General features: G+C 32.0%; 2 protein-coding genes across 2 annotated transcripts in view; one reads left to right on the top strand and one right to left on the bottom strand.

Moving 5' to 3' along the window:
• Window positions 1-1767: 1767 nt before the first annotated feature.
• LOC108776759 (armadillo repeat-containing protein 6 homolog) lies at window positions 1768-5462 on the bottom strand. Its single transcript, XM_018543468.1, has 5 exons — window positions 5237-5462; window positions 3640-3971; window positions 2939-3234; window positions 2483-2748; window positions 1768-2289 (listed from the first exon to the last, which is right to left on the bottom strand). Exons 1-5 carry the CDS (start codon window positions 5351-5353, stop codon window positions 1915-1917), a joined length of 1386 nt encoding a protein of 461 aa, XP_018398970.1. The 5' UTR covers window positions 5354-5462; the 3' UTR covers window positions 1768-1914.
• A 3747-nt stretch (window positions 5463-9209) lies between these two features.
• Pi3K21B (phosphatidylinositol 3-kinase regulatory subunit alpha) overlaps window positions 9210-22029 on the top strand; it is a 62134-nt gene continuing 49314 nt past the window's right edge. The window contains exons 1-3 of the mRNA XM_018543303.1: window positions 9210-9360; window positions 9463-9555; window positions 9962-10009. Coding sequence (XP_018398805.1) covers window positions 9276-9360; window positions 9463-9555; window positions 9962-10009 — 226 coding nt within the window. The 5' untranslated portion in view covers window positions 9210-9275. The remainder of the gene's footprint in view (window positions 9361-9462; window positions 9556-9961; window positions 10010-22029) is intronic.

The following is a 22029-nucleotide window of genomic DNA, read 5'->3' as shown; positions in this document are numbered from 1 at the left end:
TGTACATACATTATAACATATACGTGCAATTTCACGAAAAATCTCATAAATCATGTTCTTTCGGAATAAAATCGACGTTTTCCATTTGAAATGTATAGTTAACATGAAATGAATTGTGAGAGAGACAGACTGATGAGTATACATATGTATCTATTATTTGTGTTTCTCGTAATATAATTGTACATGTTTAATATTCAATTAAGCGTTTTTGATTGTTAGATATTAATAAAGTGAAAGTCAGCAGACACCTGTCTTTGCTCAAAAAAAAAAAAAAAATGAAATGATGGATATTAACAGAAGCTGTGTTCTGCTATACACTGCCAGTATTGAACATCTGTAGTATATATAAGGTGAACTATAGATTTTCAGTGATAGTGTATATCGGAGTACGATCAGACTAACTGGGAATAAAATTTTTGTCATGTTATTAACTATGTAATATTAGTATTAAATATTAAGTATTATTAAAAAAAAGCGTTTTTTTTATATAAAATATAAAATAGATACTATATACAATATGGGATAAAATATACGTTATATTATATATTTTATCCTATATTGTAGTAATATAATATAATATAGAATAAAGATACACACACACACACATACACACACATATATATCATATTTTATCATATTTAAAAATATATTATCGTAATTTTCACATCACGAATAAAACACCATTCTTGTTTCTCTTTCTCTTTCTCTCTTCTAGATTTTTAATTTATTCTATATTAAAAAATAAAACAAAAGGTAATTGTTCCAATGGTTATTAACAGAGTATTAAAATTTAATTAAACTCATTGACATAGTTATATCTAAAATAAATTAATTTGCTTTTGAATTACATAATGCTTAAACAAATTTTTACTTGTCTGTGTCGCGTAAAATTAGATTTGGTAAGTGAGGAATAGACATAAGGGAGAAGAATAAAAAAAAGTCTGATCTTGTTCAAGAAATTATAATTCAAAAGCTTAATCAGTTTTTATTTCTTACATTTCATTACAATAGTGTCAATTTTCTCGCTGTGTATAAAATAATTTATAAAAAACAATCAATATATTATATTTAATTATATAAATACTACCATTATTTTACTCTCGATCATTAGTCTATGTCTTTTTTAAGTTCGGCAAAGCTTTATTACAGTTAGTATCCGATTGCACACCAACAGCCTTAATTATTCACTTTAATTAGTAATTATCTGTTTGCACCAAAATTTGAAGTACAATGTAAGTTAGATAAATTTTGTTTTTTATAACTGTAACTGATACATATAAAAAGACCCAGATTCGATTTAGATTGTAGCGCCAATGGATGGACAGTTGGATGGAATCGATATATTTAGAAATAATTTAATTAATCATATAATTATCCGTATCAATAATAAAATTAAGTCTGTATATTTATTCGTTTGAAAAATCAATTGAAATGGCTGTACAAAATATGGATACTAAGCTCCCCACTTATCAAGTAAATATATAATACAATTTCTGGCAGTGTATTAGAAGTATATATACATATATAAATATATAATATATATGTATAAACTTCAGGCACCAAATTCTACATAATGCGTGACAAATTTTTCATCATCAAAGATATGAAAAATATAATATTAAAATATAAAATTTTGCGTTACAAACATTTTGTTTCAAGTTAATCTAATTCAGTAGCTAAACTATTGAAATTTTACGCTTCGTCATTTAGAGTTATCACATAAAATAGCACATTTTTTTCTTTCTATTATGTTGAGCACAAAAATATCTTATTATTTACGTTAGCTAAGATTTTTATTAAATAATACGTAGCATTGCGAGGTGAGACAAAGCAAAAGGTACAAGATCCAAACTGGAACAATGTATTTATAAATGATCTAGATACTATATACTCTGATGATGTTGCTGCCAATGGTTAATAACGTTCATTGTTCAGATTGACGCCCTTTCCTGTCCATCTTTCCTTTAAATCTACTTTCAGACCCAGATCTCTCAATGCAGCTTTCCCATTATCCTCTAATTTAGGACCATGTACATGTATTGCGTCTCGTAGTACTTCCTCAACGCCGTACATTAAAAACTCCTTAGATTCGGATTTATTTCGCACCGACATGTTTCTAATCGCCCAAGAGGCTTGCTTTAAAATGTTTACATTGTTAGGATAAGCCTTCATAGCATCTACGATCACTTGAGCTGCGCCGCAATCATAGAACACACCAGAATTCGAAGTGCTTCGTAAAGATAACGCCGATATGCAACTCAGTCCTGCAGTTACGACATTCTCTGATCTCTGTTAAATATTAAATTTTAATGCATACATAAAAAATTTTTCATTTAAAATATTAATAAAGTATCATGTTAACAACTGTGACGTGATCAACACTAAAATAATTAAGAATACCTTTTACCTTTTTTTATTTAGTTAATAAAATTAAAAAAAAAATTTTTTTGTAAAATACGTTTTTTGTAACACCTGAACTTACTTTCATTCTACTGATGGCAGATACGATTAAAGGACCGCATCCGGAAGTGACGATATGAGACTTGACGTTATCGTTGCCAGCGAGCGCTTTGAGTAATTTCAAAGCTTGCCAATTCAATTTTTCGGAATCTGGATATTCAGTCATTATATCTAAAATAAATTTCAATCCCCCAGCATCTTCTACTTCCTGACAGAATTCATTTCGAACAACCAATGCAGCCAATGTGATCATTAAGTCGCCTATAACTTTCGTGTCCTTCTTAAATCCTGTTTGTGACAAATGTATATTATAACAATGTGATATTGTAATAAAATGCATATATTAATTAATCATAGTAAAGTATAAAACAATAATATAGAATAATTATCTAACTTTCAAAGAATAATTCAAATGTTTTCAACATATTAAATAATCAAAAGTAATCTATATTAATTATAAAACTAATTAAATATTTACTTTTCAACAATCCTGTGATCACATCGAGAGCACCCTTTGCCATAATAGACGCATGTTCGTGTGCCTTTCCATACTCGTGTCTAATATCATCGTCCAATACCAATGCTCTGATTACCGAACATGCATCCTTGATATCTTGCGCATCCACGTCCGCACGTACCAATATCTTCTTCAGTTTTTCAAAGATATTGGTGTCAAATATCTTTTGCCTATTCAACTCATGCTTTATACAGCATTCTCGTATCCAACGCAGTAGGTATTGTAACGTTGTCGTATCATAATGTCCCTCTAAAATTCTAAACAAAATTAAATTTTACAAATTACTTCGAAACAAGAGACAGATGTTTCTTTTCTTGGCGTAAATCGTAAAAAATTTGTTTCTATAATTGAAAGAATTAGTTCTCTTTTTAACTCGTTTGTTAGTTTTTTCAAATTGTTAAAAATTTTTTAATTCGAAACTAAATTAAGAACATAAACCAGTTTTTAATCAAATGATAATTACGAAAATACTGATCTTTTCATTATACTTAATGACAAAAATTTTTTCTAACATAATTTGGTTTTTTTTTATTTTTATACTAATTTTTGAGTTAAGTCATTCCATCATAATTTAGTCATTAGAAAATGTAAAAAAAAATCAGAATCTATTTCGAATATACCTTTTTTTTCTACGAATCAATTTTTTACAAAATAATATTTACTCTATTTGTAACGCAATCCCTTCGTCGTCCAACAAATCTGGATAACCGGACATTAATGAAGTAATTGTCTCCAGCGTGTATTTAAGTATCACGTGGTTCTTCTTGCAATCTTTCAGAAGATCAATTAAAATATTATAACATTTACGTTTGCTCGCGAAAACCCTGTGTGCAATATCCTTATCTAATTCGGCTCGCAGTTTTTGCAACGTCTCCGGTATGCCTTCGTAACTTTTGTCGTTTACAGCGCAAGTTAGTCGTTCCAGACACATCACTATCTGCTTGTATTTATCCTCGAGAACTGAATCTGTGACGATGTTGCTCAGGTTTATCCCCTGCACAAATTAAATGCCATTAAATAAATTATAAACGCAACAACGAACGTAGTGCAGCGTTTTTCTCGACGCAAAAAAGCGATACCAATTTATTTTTTTCATAAATATTTAATTTTTAATTACAGTTATAAATATATTTTATGTAAATAATTAATATAATTTTTAACAGAATTATCCTTTTAACAGTGATTCATTCGCAATAAAGTACAAATCTTTTTGTACTTTTAAATAAATGTAAATTTTAATTTATTTTACTTTTTAGTTAGAGAGAAGACTATCTTTTTTCTTCTCTGAACAACATTAAATACGTTACAGTATAAGAAATAGATCAATTTCTTAAGATAGACGATAGTGACACAAGTGCTCCGAAACTAAAAGCGTCAAGAAATGCGGCAGGATCGCGTAACAGATTTTATTTTTGCACTACAGGTACAAATCTTTTAAATAGGCTCTATAATTGTACTTATAACAGCAATACAAGAATATTATTAATTGTTAATTAAAAAAATATTAAATAAGAATTCAATATTAAAAAGCGTATTGTTAAACTGAACATAAATTTTTGAAGATAAAAAAATAATGCGATGAAAAATAACAATAATGTTAACGAAAATATTTAAGATATTAATTTATATATCTCTAGTACTTTTTTATTTCGTGTAATATTGCGTATTTATTTCTAACGGCAATGACGAAAATTCTTGACGATTTATTCGAGACTGACTCATGTAATCGAACGACTAAGGAGAAAAATACTTCCGATTAATCATCAAAATATTTTCTGATACATACTTTAGTTAAATTTATATAAATATTCCATGTAAAATCACTTAATATTTGAAATAATTTCGAACTTTGTTATTTTTATTTTTAATAAAATAAAGATAGAAATGAAAGTTTTCGTAATGTGTTAGCTGTGGATCAAAATAGTATATTTGTGTATACATATATAAATAAATTGTACATATAAAATATATAATTAACATCCTAATAAATATATATTAAGGAATAATAATATATTATATTTATTGTATATACTATTTACAAATTAATTTTAATTTTTAGACAAACATCTGCTACAATTGAAACCCTGCTCCCTTTTCTTTTTTAATATCAAAGATGAAGATTTCCAAGTAGAGAGGCGGATGAATCACACACACACACACACACACACACAGACACATAATCGAGCATAAGGAGTAAAAAGTATATTTTTCACTGATTGAAAAGCGATGTAAACAAAGAGATGCAGCAGAAATACATACTTTCATTTCGTAGCACTTGATAACATCTTCAATCGCTTCCTCTTCAGTCAAGCCCAGGCTCTCTATCAACTCCCTAATCTCTTCGTCGTAGGCTTCCTGGGTAATTATCGTGCTCATGATAACGCGGTTTCTTTCACCGGTGATCTGTTTTGCTATATAAGGAAATGAATGCCGTACGAATCGTACAAGCAAGGCGAACGTGCACTGGCTTGTCCATGTGCTGACAAAGAGAGCGGGACCTGTCAATGCGATTGCGCGTTCGTAAACTCCGCCCGAGGGTGCCAAGATATAAAAATTCGGACATCTCTGTAATAAGTTCAGGAACGCTTAGAATAATATATATATATATAGGTATTTAATTTGATTTCGCGCTTGTTTTTTACAGTGCAAAGTATAAAGAAAAATGGTCTAAATCGAGTGGTAATCTATGGTGGTAATAAGATTTTTTAATTAATTTACAATATTACTAAGAAACATAAAATAAAAATGTAAAAAATATATATAAAAGTATAAAAATATCAAACGTTTTGGAACTTACAGGTTCTTCTTCAGCGATTCATAAAGATGTTTCGATGTCAACGAGATAAACGCGCATAATCTTACGATCAAAAACATGGAGTGTGGTATTGCGCTGGTATGACAATTTGAAATGATTCTCCTGTTTTTGTATGAATGTGGAAATTGTGTAAAATGTATGAAAACGGGAGCATCATTATTTGTAACACTTGCGCTTAACAGAATCACGAACAAATAAATGCTCCTATTTTCATACATTTTCATACTTCAACTTATTGCACCGTTATTTGTATCAGTTCGAAGAGTGCAGGAATAAAGAATAGATCTATTGTCGAAACTGCTGATAAAGTACCAGTGTTAAAAATTGATGTGATTAATTGAATAAGCTGTATCCATGAATTATAGCATCCACTCTGGGATGGATTACCTGTCTAATTTCACAGCTACATTCACAAATTGTGGATATAAAATAACGAGCATATATTATTTCATGTCTATCTACATTTACGTAAATGTATTTTTTTCTTTCGCTATAACTTAAGTTTGACATTAACATTGACATTAACCAATCATAGCCGAGTATCACAGCTATTCTTCTGAAGAATGGAATAGTAATTGTGAGTGGTCGGTTTCATAACACGCGGACCAGCGTCCTCGAACGAGCGATCGCACTCGCTCTCGATCGAATTGACCGCGCGCAGTCGATTTGAGCGTTGCGAGTTGCGACTCTAGCTGCCTAGACTGGCCTAACCGTGTTTGTTCGTGGTGTCGCGGCACGGCAAACGATATTATTATTGTGCCCCCCCTTCCACCCCCTCTTGCGGTCGTGATATTTGACGCGACTTGTCCGCGAGTTCCCGGCACATGCGGCCGACGAAGGTGGCTTGAGAAGAGGGAGGAATTCCGTACGTCGTCGTCGTCGTCGTCATCGTTGTCGTCGCCGTCGTCGTCTTCGTAGCTGTCGCCCTCGTGCATCCTCCCCTCTCTCCCTCCGAGCGCGGTGTCCGCGCCGCAAAGTTTTTCGTCACCGAGGAGTCTCGTTGGCGTGGTGTAGCACATCCGTTTGTCCTCATCGCTACCGTTTTCGCTTTCCGCTCGACGAGTCGCGACGTCAGGCAAGGTAAGCGTTCCCTCTCGGGTCCCACACGCTCGGGGCACGTGAACTCCCGTTCGCGTCCTCGTCTCGAGACGCGCGGGTTTCACGCGTGCACGCCGTGCACATATACCCTCGGTTGCTGTGACAGTTACCTGATGAGGCATATCTTTATTCTCTGGGGCGTCGCAGTATTGTTGCTCTGTGCTGAACGAAGAACGTAACTTCGATAGAATTTCATATCGCCGGATCCTAGGTTGCAAACGTGAAGATACTTGCTCTGTAGTGGAGAACTTTTTGCGTCTTGCATGGAAGAGATTAGCTTATTATTTAAGCTTTTGTCTCTCAGAGATTTATAGATCTTCTATGGATACTGAAAGATTTAATAGATACTTTTTTTGGCGTAGGTATCATATAATTTCTTAATCTTGTACAAATAGTTTTCTAAAAAATATTTGCTTTTGGAGCGATTTAAGCCACGTAAGTCTCTTTGATGTATGTATGAAAAACAACATAACAAATTTTTCAACTAAGTTATTTTACATTAAATATAACTTTTTAATTATGAACAATGTACTTGTTCATCAATTTTTGAATGATCTCTTAATCTTGCAAATAGCTTTCTAGAAAGCATTTACTGGAGCAATTTAAGTTACCTAAAGTTTCTTCAATGTAAGTCTGAAAACAACAATAGATATTTTTTTAACAAGTTTTTACAAATATAATTACTTAGTTGTAAACAATGCTCTTATTAATTTTCAGTGATTAGAAATGGTAATTTTTTTTAACACTTATGCAAAATTGAACAATGAAATGTTTGGTTTACCTTAATATATTACGATATATAAAATATGTTTAAGAATATTAAAATGATTATATATTGTTTGTAAACGTTAATGCATAATGCATATGGTACAATATATTTTTAATTTTTTAGAAACAAAATATAATATAAAAATATAGAGAACAACTGAGAGTCTACTCTCTTTATATCGCAGCAAAAATTTTTATGTTTACATAGAAAATTAATTCCATTTGAGAAAGTAAAAATTGATTTAAGTATTTTTAAAGATTATTTTATCTATAATTATAAATCAAAGACTTTTACCAATTTAAAAGAAAAGTACTTCAAAATTTAAGCTGTTTTAACTTCAGAATTAACTATAAAAAATAATTTTTAATTACTATTAGTTAATTGTATTATAAAAAGAATAGTTCGACTCAAATCTAATATTATATTGTTTATGTATTTCAGAGACTACAATTCGTAGGCTGGTCACAGTATCTTGGATATGAAACGTAGAAATAGTGAAACAAAAGAAGCACTACGCTTGAAGAGTGGATGTCCGCGGAAGAAATGCAAAGGAGAATGATAAAGATAATAATGCATTGCTCGGTCATGCATGAATAATTGTTACAGTGTTTATATTACCTTACTGTAGAGAAGTTTGACATATTGGATGAACCAACGTTGTCGGAACAACATTGTCGTACTGCATCTTACATATTTATGTACAGCGATAGAGATAATTTTTAAAAGGATATAACATTGTATAAGGATACAGAAGTAGCTTTTTTAACGAAGAGTAAATCATTATTTTTAATAATTAAATATAAACATATGAGAATCAAATTGTATGTGCCCAATAAGAAGAAGATAAGCTATATTGCACAAAGATCGGCTTTCCTAAATAATGCTCAAACAGCCGCAAATATAATTTGGTAATAAATAAAAGCCTCTTCTAATACGATTCAAGAAAAGCGATAAAAGAAATGCTTTGAGTCTCTCTAAGGAGGATGCGTAAGAATCGAGAAAGATTATGTCCTGTGATTGTTGTATTCCACGAGATTGTTTACATTTGCTGCATGCCATGTGTGACTGACAAACGAGTAAACTCGTATACTCTTTTCTATGGAGATGATGATCTGCTGATGTGATCGTTTCCTTTGCGAGTATCTACTATCGCGCTACTTCTGGGAAGATTGAGAATTGGTGTCGTCTTGTGCGACTCAAGAAATAAGCAAGCAGGTTTTGTGCCTGGTAGGAAATTCATTATACTAATATAGGCTAGAAATGTATAAATAAAATAACTTATAAATGTGTGTCATGTCGCTTTTTTCAAAAATGACAATTCAAAAAATCAAGTTTCTCAAAAAGGGAAATCCTACTTTCATTCTTTTTGAGTTGTGCTAATTTTGACGATTTCATAAAATTAAGTTAACCTTTTTGATGATATAGGGTAATGTTTACTAATTCTTATTTATGATAATAACTAAGAACACATTTTTTTAGTTATGTTATTTTTGAAGTAAGAGCACAACTTAATTTTCTTAAATGTTTGTTTATTTTCATAATTTGTGTCAATTATATGTATTTATATATGCGCAATTTTGTGTTTAGACACGGAGGTTACAACCGACGAAGTCCTAATGCTGAAAGGAAGCTTGTCGCCGTATCTCGACACTCACAATGAAGAAGAGTCGTCTTATGTAACGCTCAGCAATGGGCCGTATGGTAAATATTATATCACCGTTGTATATATAATATCAAGTGTTGCTTCCATAGCTTACTGTATTAGATTAATCCGTTCATTAATTCGTCACTTCCTTGTTACAGCATATGTAGCAGATTCCACGAGCACGGAACATAACTCCTACAATCACGTCCTCGTAGATGTATACTTTGTAACGCCCATCCTCTGTAAACATTGTAAGTACATCATTAATTACGGTTTACATTATTTATTATATGAATCAAATTAGTATTAATAGAAGTATTAGTATTAGTAGAAGTATTATCAAATTAATGATTCTCATACTTTTCTCTACCAATATAAATTAACTTTAATCTTGGTTTCACTTATTTTTTATTTCGTTTTTAGTTCCAAGTGTTGGAAAAAGATAAAGAATAAATTAAAACGAGATATATATTAAAGTTAATCTATAATGATAAAAATAAACATTAGTCTATCATATCTTTTTGCTCTTGTTATTTATTTAATTGTTACATTAAAACTGTGAACAAACTATTTACTTTATATTAAATAATTACATTTGTAATTCAGAAAAATCACAAAATTTCAAAATATATATTGATTTTTAAATTTATCCCACAGGTGAAGATTATATCTGGGGTACCGGGAAAGTGGGGGTCAAGTGCAAAGGTAAGACATTCTATTACAATTGAATAATTAGATATAATGTTAAAAAATTTTGTTTTTTTATTCGTGTCAGACAGTCTGCATATTTTGTACGGTACATATATACCTGTTCTGGAGGTATATTTGCACAATAAATTCGAAAATAGATTTTATTTTTTTCGCGCCAAAAATAGCCTTCAGTAAATATTACAGAATATATCTATTCGATATCGCGCACATAGATGGGCAAATAAAGGCAATATTTATAATTTGTAAGTATTTAACATATCTTTGTAGTTATACAAGTATATATCTTACAATTAGTGTCATCAACGACATGAATTGAGGATACAATTTTTATCAATACATAATAAATATATATAACACATATACTATATATATACATATATGTATGTATATACAACATATATAATTTGAAACAGATTCCTTTTTTGATCTATTTTTTGAAAGATTCTATTATATTGTCAATTTATATCATCGATTAATATTATAAACAAATATGCATCCCCTGCTATTGTTTGAAAACTTAATAAAAAATTCTCTTTTATTTTTTAATTTTGGGAGGATTCTATGGGAGATATTTTCGCATTAACGCAGAAGATGAAAAACGCTAGATAGGAGTTGTTATGTTAAGAGGAAAAATAAAATAAAATAAATTTAATTAAACCTCTCTCTCCGATTAAGGGAGAAATATATTCATCATTTTCGCGTCATCTATCCTGCAATAATACTATCTTTGTTGTGTACGTCCAAGAATACGTAACATCCCGATACTTCCGGGATTCGGGTGTACATCCGAGTGAACATCCGTTAAATCGCGGCAATATCCCATTCGCCGAGATTAGTATGTGTTGATTATCGATCCTCGCGTGGATCACCGTCGAGGGCGGCACCGTAGCATAGTAACACGCCGGCGATTTCAAGAGCGGCATGCTATCGCGTCCCCCTTCACCTTCGCTGTCCCCGCTACCACCACCGCGCCGGTTTCTCTCCCGAAACTCCGCGGCCTCTCTGGTCCCGCCAATCCCTCTCCGCGACATCGTATGAGCCAGGACCGTATCTAATCGGAGCAACACTATCCGACTTGGCCCGTAGGTATCGTTCAGACTTTTAATCCAGGATTAACTATTGCGACGTTGCGGTTGGAAAATTAAAGTCATATGATTTCTTAAACTACATAACGATAACTGTAATGTAAAGTTTTCCATATAGAATAATGCACAGAAAGAGTTAAAATGTGAATACATGGAGACACACAGGATGTAGTACGTTAAAGAGCAATTCTATAATCTACGTAATTTTATTTATATTTTGCCAATATTTTGTTTCTGTGGCAATTAATAACATTTTTAAGAAGAGTACTATTATATATATATATATATATATATATATATATATTATATATATATATATATATGATATTCTTATTATTTCAATTTCCTTCTAAAATATTACAGTGTATATATTTAGAAAAATACATACTGTGCGCAAATACTAATTACACTTGGTTTAAGTATACTACATATATTTTACAAGTTTATATATTTATGAATCATAAGTTCATTACAAGAGTATAAAATTTATTCAAAATACATTCTGAATCCTAGCAAGTTCAATACTTTAATCAAGATGATTAAATTAAAACAAATCCGATTTCTTATTATGTAAGGAAGTTTATTCGTCTAATTTTATACTTAATATTCTTTAAAAAGAAATAAATTCTTGTATTTTGAATATAACATATAAGTTTCTTAAAACTTTGTAATGGCTATATTTTAAAATTACTACTTATTAAGAAAATATTCTTTGTTAAAGATATGATCATTATTTAAAAGAAAGAAAGTAACATGAGTGATCACTTAACAATAAAATAATATTTTTCTGTATGTCAGGGTTTAATGTTTTACGATTACAATATTACGGTATTTTATAAAATTTTACAATACGATAATATTTTTTCATTGAGAGAAATGTTTTAGTACGTATAACCATTTATTTTGTTCATATTATGTAACTAACAAAAAAACTCTTACTGTTTTATTAAAAAGTTGTGTTATTCTAATAAAAATTTGGTCATATTTTAATCAAATTTTGATCAGGACACAATACAATTTTTAAATAAAAATGTTAGAAAGTTTTTATTAGTCACATATCAATAAAATGAATGGTTATACGTATCAAAATATTTCTCGCAACGCATCGATATTATTGGATTATGGAAAACGATAATTGGAAGTACAACTTTAATTTATTATTCGGCGAATGCGCTCGCGTGCAGATTTTATTTTTATGCTTTACACACATTTGTTATAATTTGGACAATTTGCCGCATATTTTACATTCCATTTTCTTCATTATTTATTAATACCTACTTCCTCTAACATAGATTAACTTTAATCTGGGTTCAACTTATTCTTCATATCTCTCACTCTCTCTCTTTCTAATTTTTAAGATTAGAAAAAAATGAAGAGTGAGTTGAATTGAGATTAAAGTTAATTAATCTACATTAGGTAGAAACGAGTATAAATGAGTTAAATGAAATATTTTTGCTTTTATTTGTTTATAATCATGAATATTTCGAGAAGCATGAATTTGAATAAGGTGACATAAGTAAAAAATTTATGATAAAAAATTGCGTATAATAAAAAATTGACTTATTAAGTATTAAACATAGTAAATTGCTTGTTCCAAGTTTCAATTGAAGAAATGATGTAGATATTAACTTTATTATGGTTATTATGTTAAACCCTTAAAAATGCTATCCGTATTTCGTGTTACTTGTTTTTAATTTTTTTCTATTTAAAATATAATCCGCATATATAATACAGGACTCGAAAAATTGTGTTTGTCACTTTTCTCGCGAGATGAGTGAAAATAAGGAATATCTCTTTCTTTAAAGCGATGCATTGATCATTTTTGCTCGCATGCTGCTGATATATAATAGCATTTATTCGTACGATATAAAATCAATTTTAGTGAGTCATACATCACGAATCTAACTCGTACGGTCAGATTATTGGTGCCTGTCATGATCCAATCGATGACAGAAGTCATTTGCAAGTGCATTGCGAGATACGGAGAAAATACTTCGCGATAAAATGTAAAACATCACTTACATAGTACGCGGAATATTATGTATGCATTTGCTCGATACTTTGGTCTTAAAATAAACGCATTTACCTCTAGTTTTGGTCAAGAACGTTCTCTTATCCGCATTATTCTCTTATCATGAATTTTTGTACGACAGTCTTGCTTGACATGCTGCCTTCTACGTATAGCGAACTCGCGTTGTAATTAATTAGATCAAGTAACATGCTCGATCCGCTACGTAACGATCGATTATCCGGCTGATTATATTGCCCCGATATCACTGGCGAATCTAATGATGGCTCCATCTAATTCGGATCTCCGTCTAATTGACCACATTGCCATCATTACATTATCTGTCGCGTAATCTCGTAAATTGCTACAGAATTTCGACTGTTCCACATTTTCTCATTACATTAAATTTTAACGACAGATCCCGCGACTAATTTAGAATTTTCTTTAGAGAGAATCTCGAATATCATCATTTTTTATTCCGTCTTATTCCTACCTCTTGACATAAATAATTAAGATTTTAAAGGAAGATTTTATGAAGTGAAGACGATCTCGACTAAAAGTCTGGAGAATCACGTTAATGCAAATTTCTATATTGAGAGGAAAGTTTTTCGTATTTGCGACTATAAATGCATTCTAAAATTTTGATTGGAAGCTTTATTTTTATAATTATTACTGCTGTAATATTAGTAATTATACGTGTAGATTTATATATTAAAAAAAATATATTATTCCCGAAAACGTAAAACTGTAAAATTTATAATCGTTTTTGGAAACAACTGTATATATGTTTTTTGGAATATAAAAATCATAAATATAATTATTACCAACAACATTATAGTAATAATAACTATAAAAATGGATTTTCGTGATATTACTGCGGTAGTTTATTAATGTTACGTTTCAAGTCTGAAAAAATTTCGGCGCGCAATCGAAGAATTACATTCGTAGTATATAAATTTACACACAATTATTTAGAAGCACCCGTGATCCAACTTAGACCGCTGTGGCTTGTCTCATTCGGTTTGAAATTTAGCAGTCCAATAAGAATTGATATTATAAAAATGGAGTTTCTAGCCATAATATTTTACCATTCAATTGTAGTCATAAATATCAAAACTTTTCTCTATTTTTCTTTCTGTACCGCGATCATTATTTCATTCTTTTCTGAATGTAATAATAAACGGCGTATTGTTTAACAATACATGACAGTTCGATTCTCGAGTCTTAAATCTTATGTACGACATATCGAAACCTTGCATTGATGTTTTTCCAAAATTAATTTACGGCAACAAGTCTAGGTAGAGCTATATCTAAAAATACTACGAAAACCAGCGCGATCCGGTTTTCGGGAGCGCCAAGGGTTAATTGTGCTTCAGCTTTGCTTGTTCTTGCTGCAAAAATTGTCGTACACGCTCGACGTAACTTCGCGCGTGTGCGACGGCGGCTTTACACGGTCGAGGTGTTTCACTCTCCCTGGGAGTAATAACGTGTGCGAGCGCGGCCGTTTCGCTCGCGAAGGAATATAGCGCTGGCACTTGGTAATCCTTGAAAATCGGCGCGTTCGATTATGAAGCCGCGAATGGGCAAGCTGCAGAGCTGGCGAGCGAGCGAGCGAGACGCATTCGTACGCCCACGCGACAGCAATTCGCATTTGCATCAAACGACGAATTGCTGAGCTGCTTATCGAACGCTGCGAAATTCAATCTGTTTTTTCGGAATACGTAATAGTCACGAACGGTAGCTTTGGTATACTTCGACGTAAAGAATCTAACAGTAAGTAAACATCGTCAGAAATTATAGATACGACAGTCCCTGTCTTTACACTTGGCTCTATACTTTTATGAAATGTTTGTGTTTATGCTGAATTGAAAGCAAAAATTGAACGCGAAAAGATTGTTAGAAGCTATTATCGAGATAAATTGAATTATCAAGAAATTATGAAATCGTATTGAAACTCTTTGATGTCAAAATCTGCAACACAGTTATTGATGATATAGAAATAATAGAAATAATTAATTTAGTCAATTCTCTCAATATAGAGGATAAAATCGGATCTTAAAGATATACAAAGTTACGTTTTCGTGATGCACAGACGGAGTCGCGTCTTTCCATTTTTTTTCCTCTTTTTTTATTTTGACAACTGTCTTCTGTAATGTACCCGATAATACATTTACTCTGTTCTGGTAAGACGGAAATCGTACGAGATAAAATATTAATTGATCGAATAATTAAATGCCGCCGTAGCGTTTACACGACGAGTGCCCGAAACGTTCAGGAGAATTTAATTGGTCGCGTTCGCCTTCGCGCGTATACATCCCGTTAATTTTCACGCTTCAGTGTACAAACGTGTTCGTGGGGGCACGCTTCTTGCCAAATTGCGATCAGCTGCTTCGGCATAAATCTCCGACCGGTGTCAACGGAATACCTTCGCGGAATAAACGCGCGCGAGAGATACGAAACGGCGCGGCGCGGCGGGGAGGACGGAGAGAAGAATTTATTGCGTGTTCTGGGATAAATCCCATAAGTGCATTAAAACGTGGGACGAGTCGGAAAAATTGCGAGTGGAGACAAAACTGCGTGGCACCGTGCGTACGTACGTATATTTTACCACTCGCGAATTATACGTATTTGCCGGATTTTTGGTTTCTACAAATGTAAATTTTTGTGATTATATTTCTGAACGCGCGTAAATTATCCGCAATATAAATTTTTTATAAGGAATGTCTGTGTAAATATATATATATATATATACTTTAATATTGAATTATTTCCGCAGTTCTCTCTAGTTTTTGGTGATACAGTTAATAACTGGTGAATGATAAAAAGTGAAATCTTAAATTGATTGAAAAGTTGGTTGTTGTCGTTTACTCTGAGAAAAAGACAGTGTAGCAATTATAAAAATTGCAACTATAAAATAGTTTCTTCAGTTATGTATGATACATTAGTTTATTTAACTATGTTCATAAATTCTACATACAAAATTTATATAGTTATTATTTTTGCAGTAGTTGCTATATTATTTTCTCTAAGTGTTTTGGTTTTCTTTTTCCCTGAAATTCAAGATCTTAGAAATTAATCAGTTTAATTACAAAATATCAATATATACTTATTATGCTTATTGGCAAATTATTGTCTTGTTTGCTTAGCTTCTGTCACAATCGATTCGAGGGTAATTAAAAAATATTTCTCTCTTGTGGAATTTGTTATTCTCGTGACGGTTCGCGGTTCATGCAGCCGAGGGCGCATCGCGATGCATCGACAACTCCGTCAGTTGCTGGCAATAAGGTTGAAAAAAGAAATATCGTGGGTCCGCGATGCGCTTCGCTTCCTCGGCGCACGAAGCTGTTTCGAAGGACAATCGAACGGGGTCAAAAGTCCTCGCGTTGCTACGTGAAACGTTACGAAGCCATGGAAACGAGCCGTCGCGCAAGCGCCTCGCATTTTCCCTCCCCGGATCCCCCTCATGGTTCCCTCCTCTCTTTCGATTTTCCGCGATTTCCGGCTGAGCAAGTCGCGAGTTTTCCCACTTCTCAGCCTTTCAACATTGAAATCTGGTTGCCTCTTCTCGTCCCGATGCTCTTTGCGTTCACCACGTTCGACATTGACGAACGTTTAATTTGCGTATCGCATCATGGTGACTTCGGTATATCATTGCACCTGTTTATATGTGTTATATTTATATATTATTATACATATATTGTTATTTAAATTTCTATTCTTAATAAGAACTTCAGCCATCTGCTGAGTCTTTCTATTTCAAGCATAAATCAGATATGAAGTAAGATAGTACATATGATAAAAAAAATATTAATTGAATGCACATGCTCTGTCTTTAATTTTTTTTAAATCGATAATAAGATAATAAGATCGGAAACATTAAAACAGCATACATCAAATAGAATTCTTTGAGAGTTTAAGAAATAATTCGTTCAAAAGAAGTCTCTCGGTAATCAGAACTTCAATAGTCTGCGAATTAGAATGTGATAGTTTATTTGATTATTGTTATTTTTGATTTATACATAAATTCTGTCATTCACATTTTCGCGATTTATTTGACGCTAAATATGATTGTTTAATTATATTTTTATATTTAGTAGTCTATTATTATGTTAAAATGGTCTCTTTTAGCGCAGATGCGCTAAATAAAAGTAAAAATATTAGTAAACGAGTCAATCTCTCGGGGAAAATTCGTGTCGGCGGTTGATGCATTGTTAGGGTGCATGTGCAGCGGCGCAGGTGAAAATGGCGTATGTCGCAACAACTACGGCTGTTGACCGCCACGAAAGTCGTGTTCTTGACTTGCTACAAGACTTTCTCATTGCGTTTCAGCGTAAACGAGCTATATTTTTTAATCAACTTGGATTGGTTTTTTAATTAGCTTTATATTTATAATTTACAATTACTATAAAATTTTTTCTCTAATCTAAAATTAAAATTCATTTGTCTTACAATTAGTTATATTTTTATTTAAAAAAGGGGCCAATGTATACATCAAATTTTGTTTGAAAATATTTTTTTTTGCGACATCAGATAGTTAAACAAGGAAAAATTAAATCATCTTGAATTATACTTTAATATTGACATATCGATTCAGAGAAGCATATTTATATTTCAATTAAATGAGTTATCGACAAAATCATATTTACACATCGCGATATGAATTATATTTTTACCGTATGACAATCGGGATTGTAGCGTGCAGGAAGATGTTTGTCCGCTCGCTTGTGTCTATGATAGTGATCGATCGGTCAACGGAACACCACGCGACGAATATTGGGTCAAACAGCACGATCTAAGTTCGCTACTCGACGGCTAAAAATGGTGCCACTGTTCATTGACTTCAAGGATGATTTCAATCAATTATTTGCGACTAGGCGTAGTGGCGTAGTTCTCTACCGCGTAGTAAAGCCGATACCTGCACTCGTAAACCTTAATCCTTCACGCTGTTGTCTCTGATGTATCGGTCACGCTACATTTCTCCGTTTGCATGCAATAGATTACGTGCAACAATATATAGTCTATCATTGCATCTTATGTGGAGATATCGGATTGCGCTCTTTGATCATTATTCATTATCAAGTGACAGTGAAAATCTATCACTCTTATACCGAACGACTATCTCATGTATTTTATGAAGGTCTATAATTTATTTTAATTTAAGAAGACTTTTCTATTAAATTATTTGATACTAAAAAGTGTATTCTCTCTTTCTATTTAAAATTTCAATATTTTTATTATATTTATATACCTTTATGGAAATTTACTTTTGAAAATTATTTGTCTGTAAAAGTTTTGTTTTGCTCTTTTGACTTTCTACTTCATAAAAAAAACCACGTTATAAAAATATTTGAGAGTTCAGCTTGAAAACTATATTATAAAAAAAGTTTTTTTATTGAATATCATTCATGGAATATGAATTCTTTTTTATAGATTACATTTATGTCTCACATATTGTAGGCACAAATAATCTGTAAAATGTAAACAAATTTTTAGTATATTATTAGACTCTTAATGCAGAATTGATAAGAGATAATGTTTTTTTTCTTTTTTAAGAATAAAATATTGTGTTTTCTTTTTGAAACATGTTTTTAATGTTTTTATATATGTTTTAAACAGCATTATAAAAAAACATATTTTAAACATGTTTAAAACATGATTTTTACTTGTTTTAATGTACTCTTCAACTTTTAAGTATCTTTGTATGCTTATTACTTTATATGTACACGGAAGAAAACGATTTTGTTAAAGCATCTAAAATTTACCTACATAAATTGTTTATTTAACTAAATTAATTTAGTTTGTCTTTATTTCTTTCAATGGAAAATGTATGTATTCAAGTCATACATGTTATATTTAATTTAAATACATACGTTTTTTAATGAAAAAGATAAATATAACTAAATTAAGTCTCAAATAATTTTTTTCTCAATATAAATGCAGATCTACAAATAATTTTGTTAGATTATCGAAATAATTATAATGCTCAAGTTGATTGCTCGAATGTCAAAACTTGCAGTTCTGCTCATCATGCTTGAACTTTTTGCATAATTATTTTGATAATCTAACAAAATTATTTTCAAATCTAAATTTTTCAGGTATTTCAGTAAAATCGTTTCCATGTACTCTCTTTTGACCATCAAAAAAATAGAATCTGAGCGTTTGCACAGATTTACAGCGAAATTAGTTAATATCCGTTTTATCTCCCTGACTAACTTCCACGTCGGTTTGTCATATCCGCGGCGCATCGCTGCACTTCATTTCACACGCTCGATAGCTTTTTGATAGCTGATTGGCAGTGCCTGCAGTCTATGGCCTTAATCGACCGATTTCCAACGACAAAACCTTTCTCTTCTGCACCATTTGTACGATTTACTGTTGCGCTTCGGGCCGCGCAATTATCGCCAGCCCTGCCTGAAAATCGTTTTGTCCCTTCCACATATACAACTGCACCGTAATCGTATTGAGGATTCCATTTCTCTGACAAATTTCCAGCCATGAGAAATAAAGACGTATTACCAATTTTAATCAAATGTTTAATTGAATTAAAATTTATGAGAATTTTTTATTCTTGCATGTATCAAAAAGTTAGAAGTACAAATTAACTTTTTTCTATTCTTTTCATATCAAACTAATTACACTTGCGATAGTTTATTTGTGACATTAATTTTATGATGAATAGATAGAAACAAAACATTGAAATTAATTAAACATATGATTGTATGAAATTCCTTAGAGGAAATTCATTATTTTATAATAGAGAAGAGAGATATATCGAACCTGCTGATTAGTTTTACATAATTTTTTATAAGTAATTATGTGATATCAGTCACAACATGATTCAATTATTTATGCGCGAATGAACGCCCCAATAAAAAACGATTGTTTTATACGCGGATCAAATTATAATATTAACTATTAAACTTTTTCCTCGCGCACGCGGTGCATCGTTTCACTTCACTTCACTCGATAGCCTTTTGATAGCTACTTGACATTGTCTGCAAACTGTGGCCCTAATCGATCTTCTTGAAACGACAAATTTCTCCCTTTCGCGACGATTCACTGTTGCAGTTAGCAAGTGTCCTTATTGTCTACTGAAATTAGTAGATTCGGAAAAACTTCAATCCTATTTCTACCAAAATGCAAAGTAACTTTATTTCGATCAACTTACTTCATATCTTTTTCTAATTCTTAGAACTAAAAAAGAGTAAGTTGACGCAAAATTAAAATTAATCTGCATTGATAAAAATAGACATAAGTTATTAATTTTTACCTATATTTCTTAAATTACGTGAAAAAAGGTAAAATATTTCTTCGTTTTACAGCGAACTCTTTTTTTATTTTTAAACTGCGATAACCATATAAGTGTAATCTATCCGAAACTTACGCGAGTAACATAAAAATAGATGGGGCTCTTTCTTAGAAGTATTTTGCAAACTCCGATACGAAGTTTTTGGCGGATTTAGCGAAAATTCGTTGAACCTCCTATCGATCTTCGGCGAATGCATCCTCGTGCCGGCAATCTCGATGCATCACTGCACTTCACTGCACATATCTCGTACGATAGTCTTTTGATAGCGGGGTCTGCAGTCTATGGCCTTAATCGAGCAATTCCAAACGACCGACCTCAAACCCTTCCTCTCGTCTCTCTCTCGATTTATGCAACCAGCACATGTTGCACTTTAGCCCGCGTCGGTGCAAATCGAGATGCAGCACGACCTCGGGACTGTGTTTGGCTCCCCCATTGTGCGAGACGGACCATCGTTTACGATGGACGTAACTCGAACTCTGAGAATTCCGGGATTTTAAAACTCGGGCGATAAAGTTCAAGAATTTTATTAGTGAGGGACGTGGACGAAATTGTAGGAAAAGAATTCAAATATCTTGAAGTGCCCTTTAAGAACGTGGTTTTACATGGTTCATATACTGCGGCTGTCTCGAAGACTTAAAAATTCAATATATCAAAAGCTTCTTGAGAGAATCTTTAAGTTTTACAAAAATCTTTGTAATTTTCAATTTGTAAAGTCCATTCTATAATTGCGTAAATGTAGTTGTAAGTGGTTGTTGTAATTGTAATAATTCACAGTCGAGTATCAGGAGAATATTCGACTATAATTAATTACAACTACAATTATTTACAACTACGATTACGTAATTGTAGAATGGATTTAAGAATTTTCAGTTCGACATAGAATATTCGAACAAGGTCTAAAATCTCGTTTATCTAAAAAAATATCTCAAGAAATTTCTTTATTAATTTTTTTATTACTCTTAAACGATGCACTTTTTATATAGTACCAATATACATTATACATATGGATGTTACTTCATATCTAAATACGTGACGAAAATAACTTCGTAACTTGGCAAAAAGATTGAGTTACCTAACGATATTTTTTAATCGGTCGCTCACTGGTGCGTCTCTACGAGTTCAAAATTGAGCTTCTTCTTTCGCGTCGCGATATTACCTTTGCCGCCAATCACTATATAGTGTTCGTGCCGAAAAGGGAGCAGTGGGCCGAGATCTGTCGGCAGATTCGCAAGTCACGCGGCTTAATGCCTCGCGGAGATATCCCGACGTCATCTTGTCGGCCGCACGAATAAAAGCGACGGAAAAATGCACAAGCCTGACGTAATTCACCGTGTGTACTGCCGTGTTCTAGAGGAGCGGACTAATTAGACGTTACTGGCTGTAATGAGGAGTCCTTTACCGCCCGCAAGAATCGCTCTTACATGATCGCGTACGCAAATCGCCGCGAATTGACGGAGGAAAATTGCCGGCTAATATCGTCACGGAAGTAGCATTGAAACGACTCCAATCTATTATAGATATTAATGTGTATTGGTAAATGAAGTTTCGCGTTAAAGAATCCTTTAAATATATATGGTGCAGCATAATTTTTAGTTCAGAAATATACAAGAAG

The sequence above is a fragment of the Cyphomyrmex costatus genome, unplaced genomic scaffold (assembly GCF_001594065.2).
Source record: "Cyphomyrmex costatus isolate MS0001 unplaced genomic scaffold, Ccosl1.0 scaffold112, whole genome shotgun sequence".
Lineage (NCBI taxonomy): Eukaryota > Metazoa > Arthropoda > Insecta > Hymenoptera > Formicidae > Cyphomyrmex > Cyphomyrmex costatus.
This window is presented reverse-complemented; position numbering and strand designations above follow the sequence as displayed.

Bases quoted from the DNA above. Each gene is read 5' to 3' on its own strand.
- LOC108776759 (XM_018543468.1), bottom strand. From the start codon at position 5,353: ATGAGCACGATAATTACCCAGGAAGCCTACGACGAAGAGATTAGGGAG. The intron at 3,235-3,639 runs GTAAATATTATT...AATTTTGTTTAG, and splicing joins GGGATTGCGTTACAAATAGA to AATTTTAGAGGGACATTATG. The intron at 2,290-2,482 runs GTAAGTTCAGGT...AATATTTAACAG, and splicing joins CTGCCATCAGTAGAATGAAA to AGATCAGAGAATGTCGTAAC.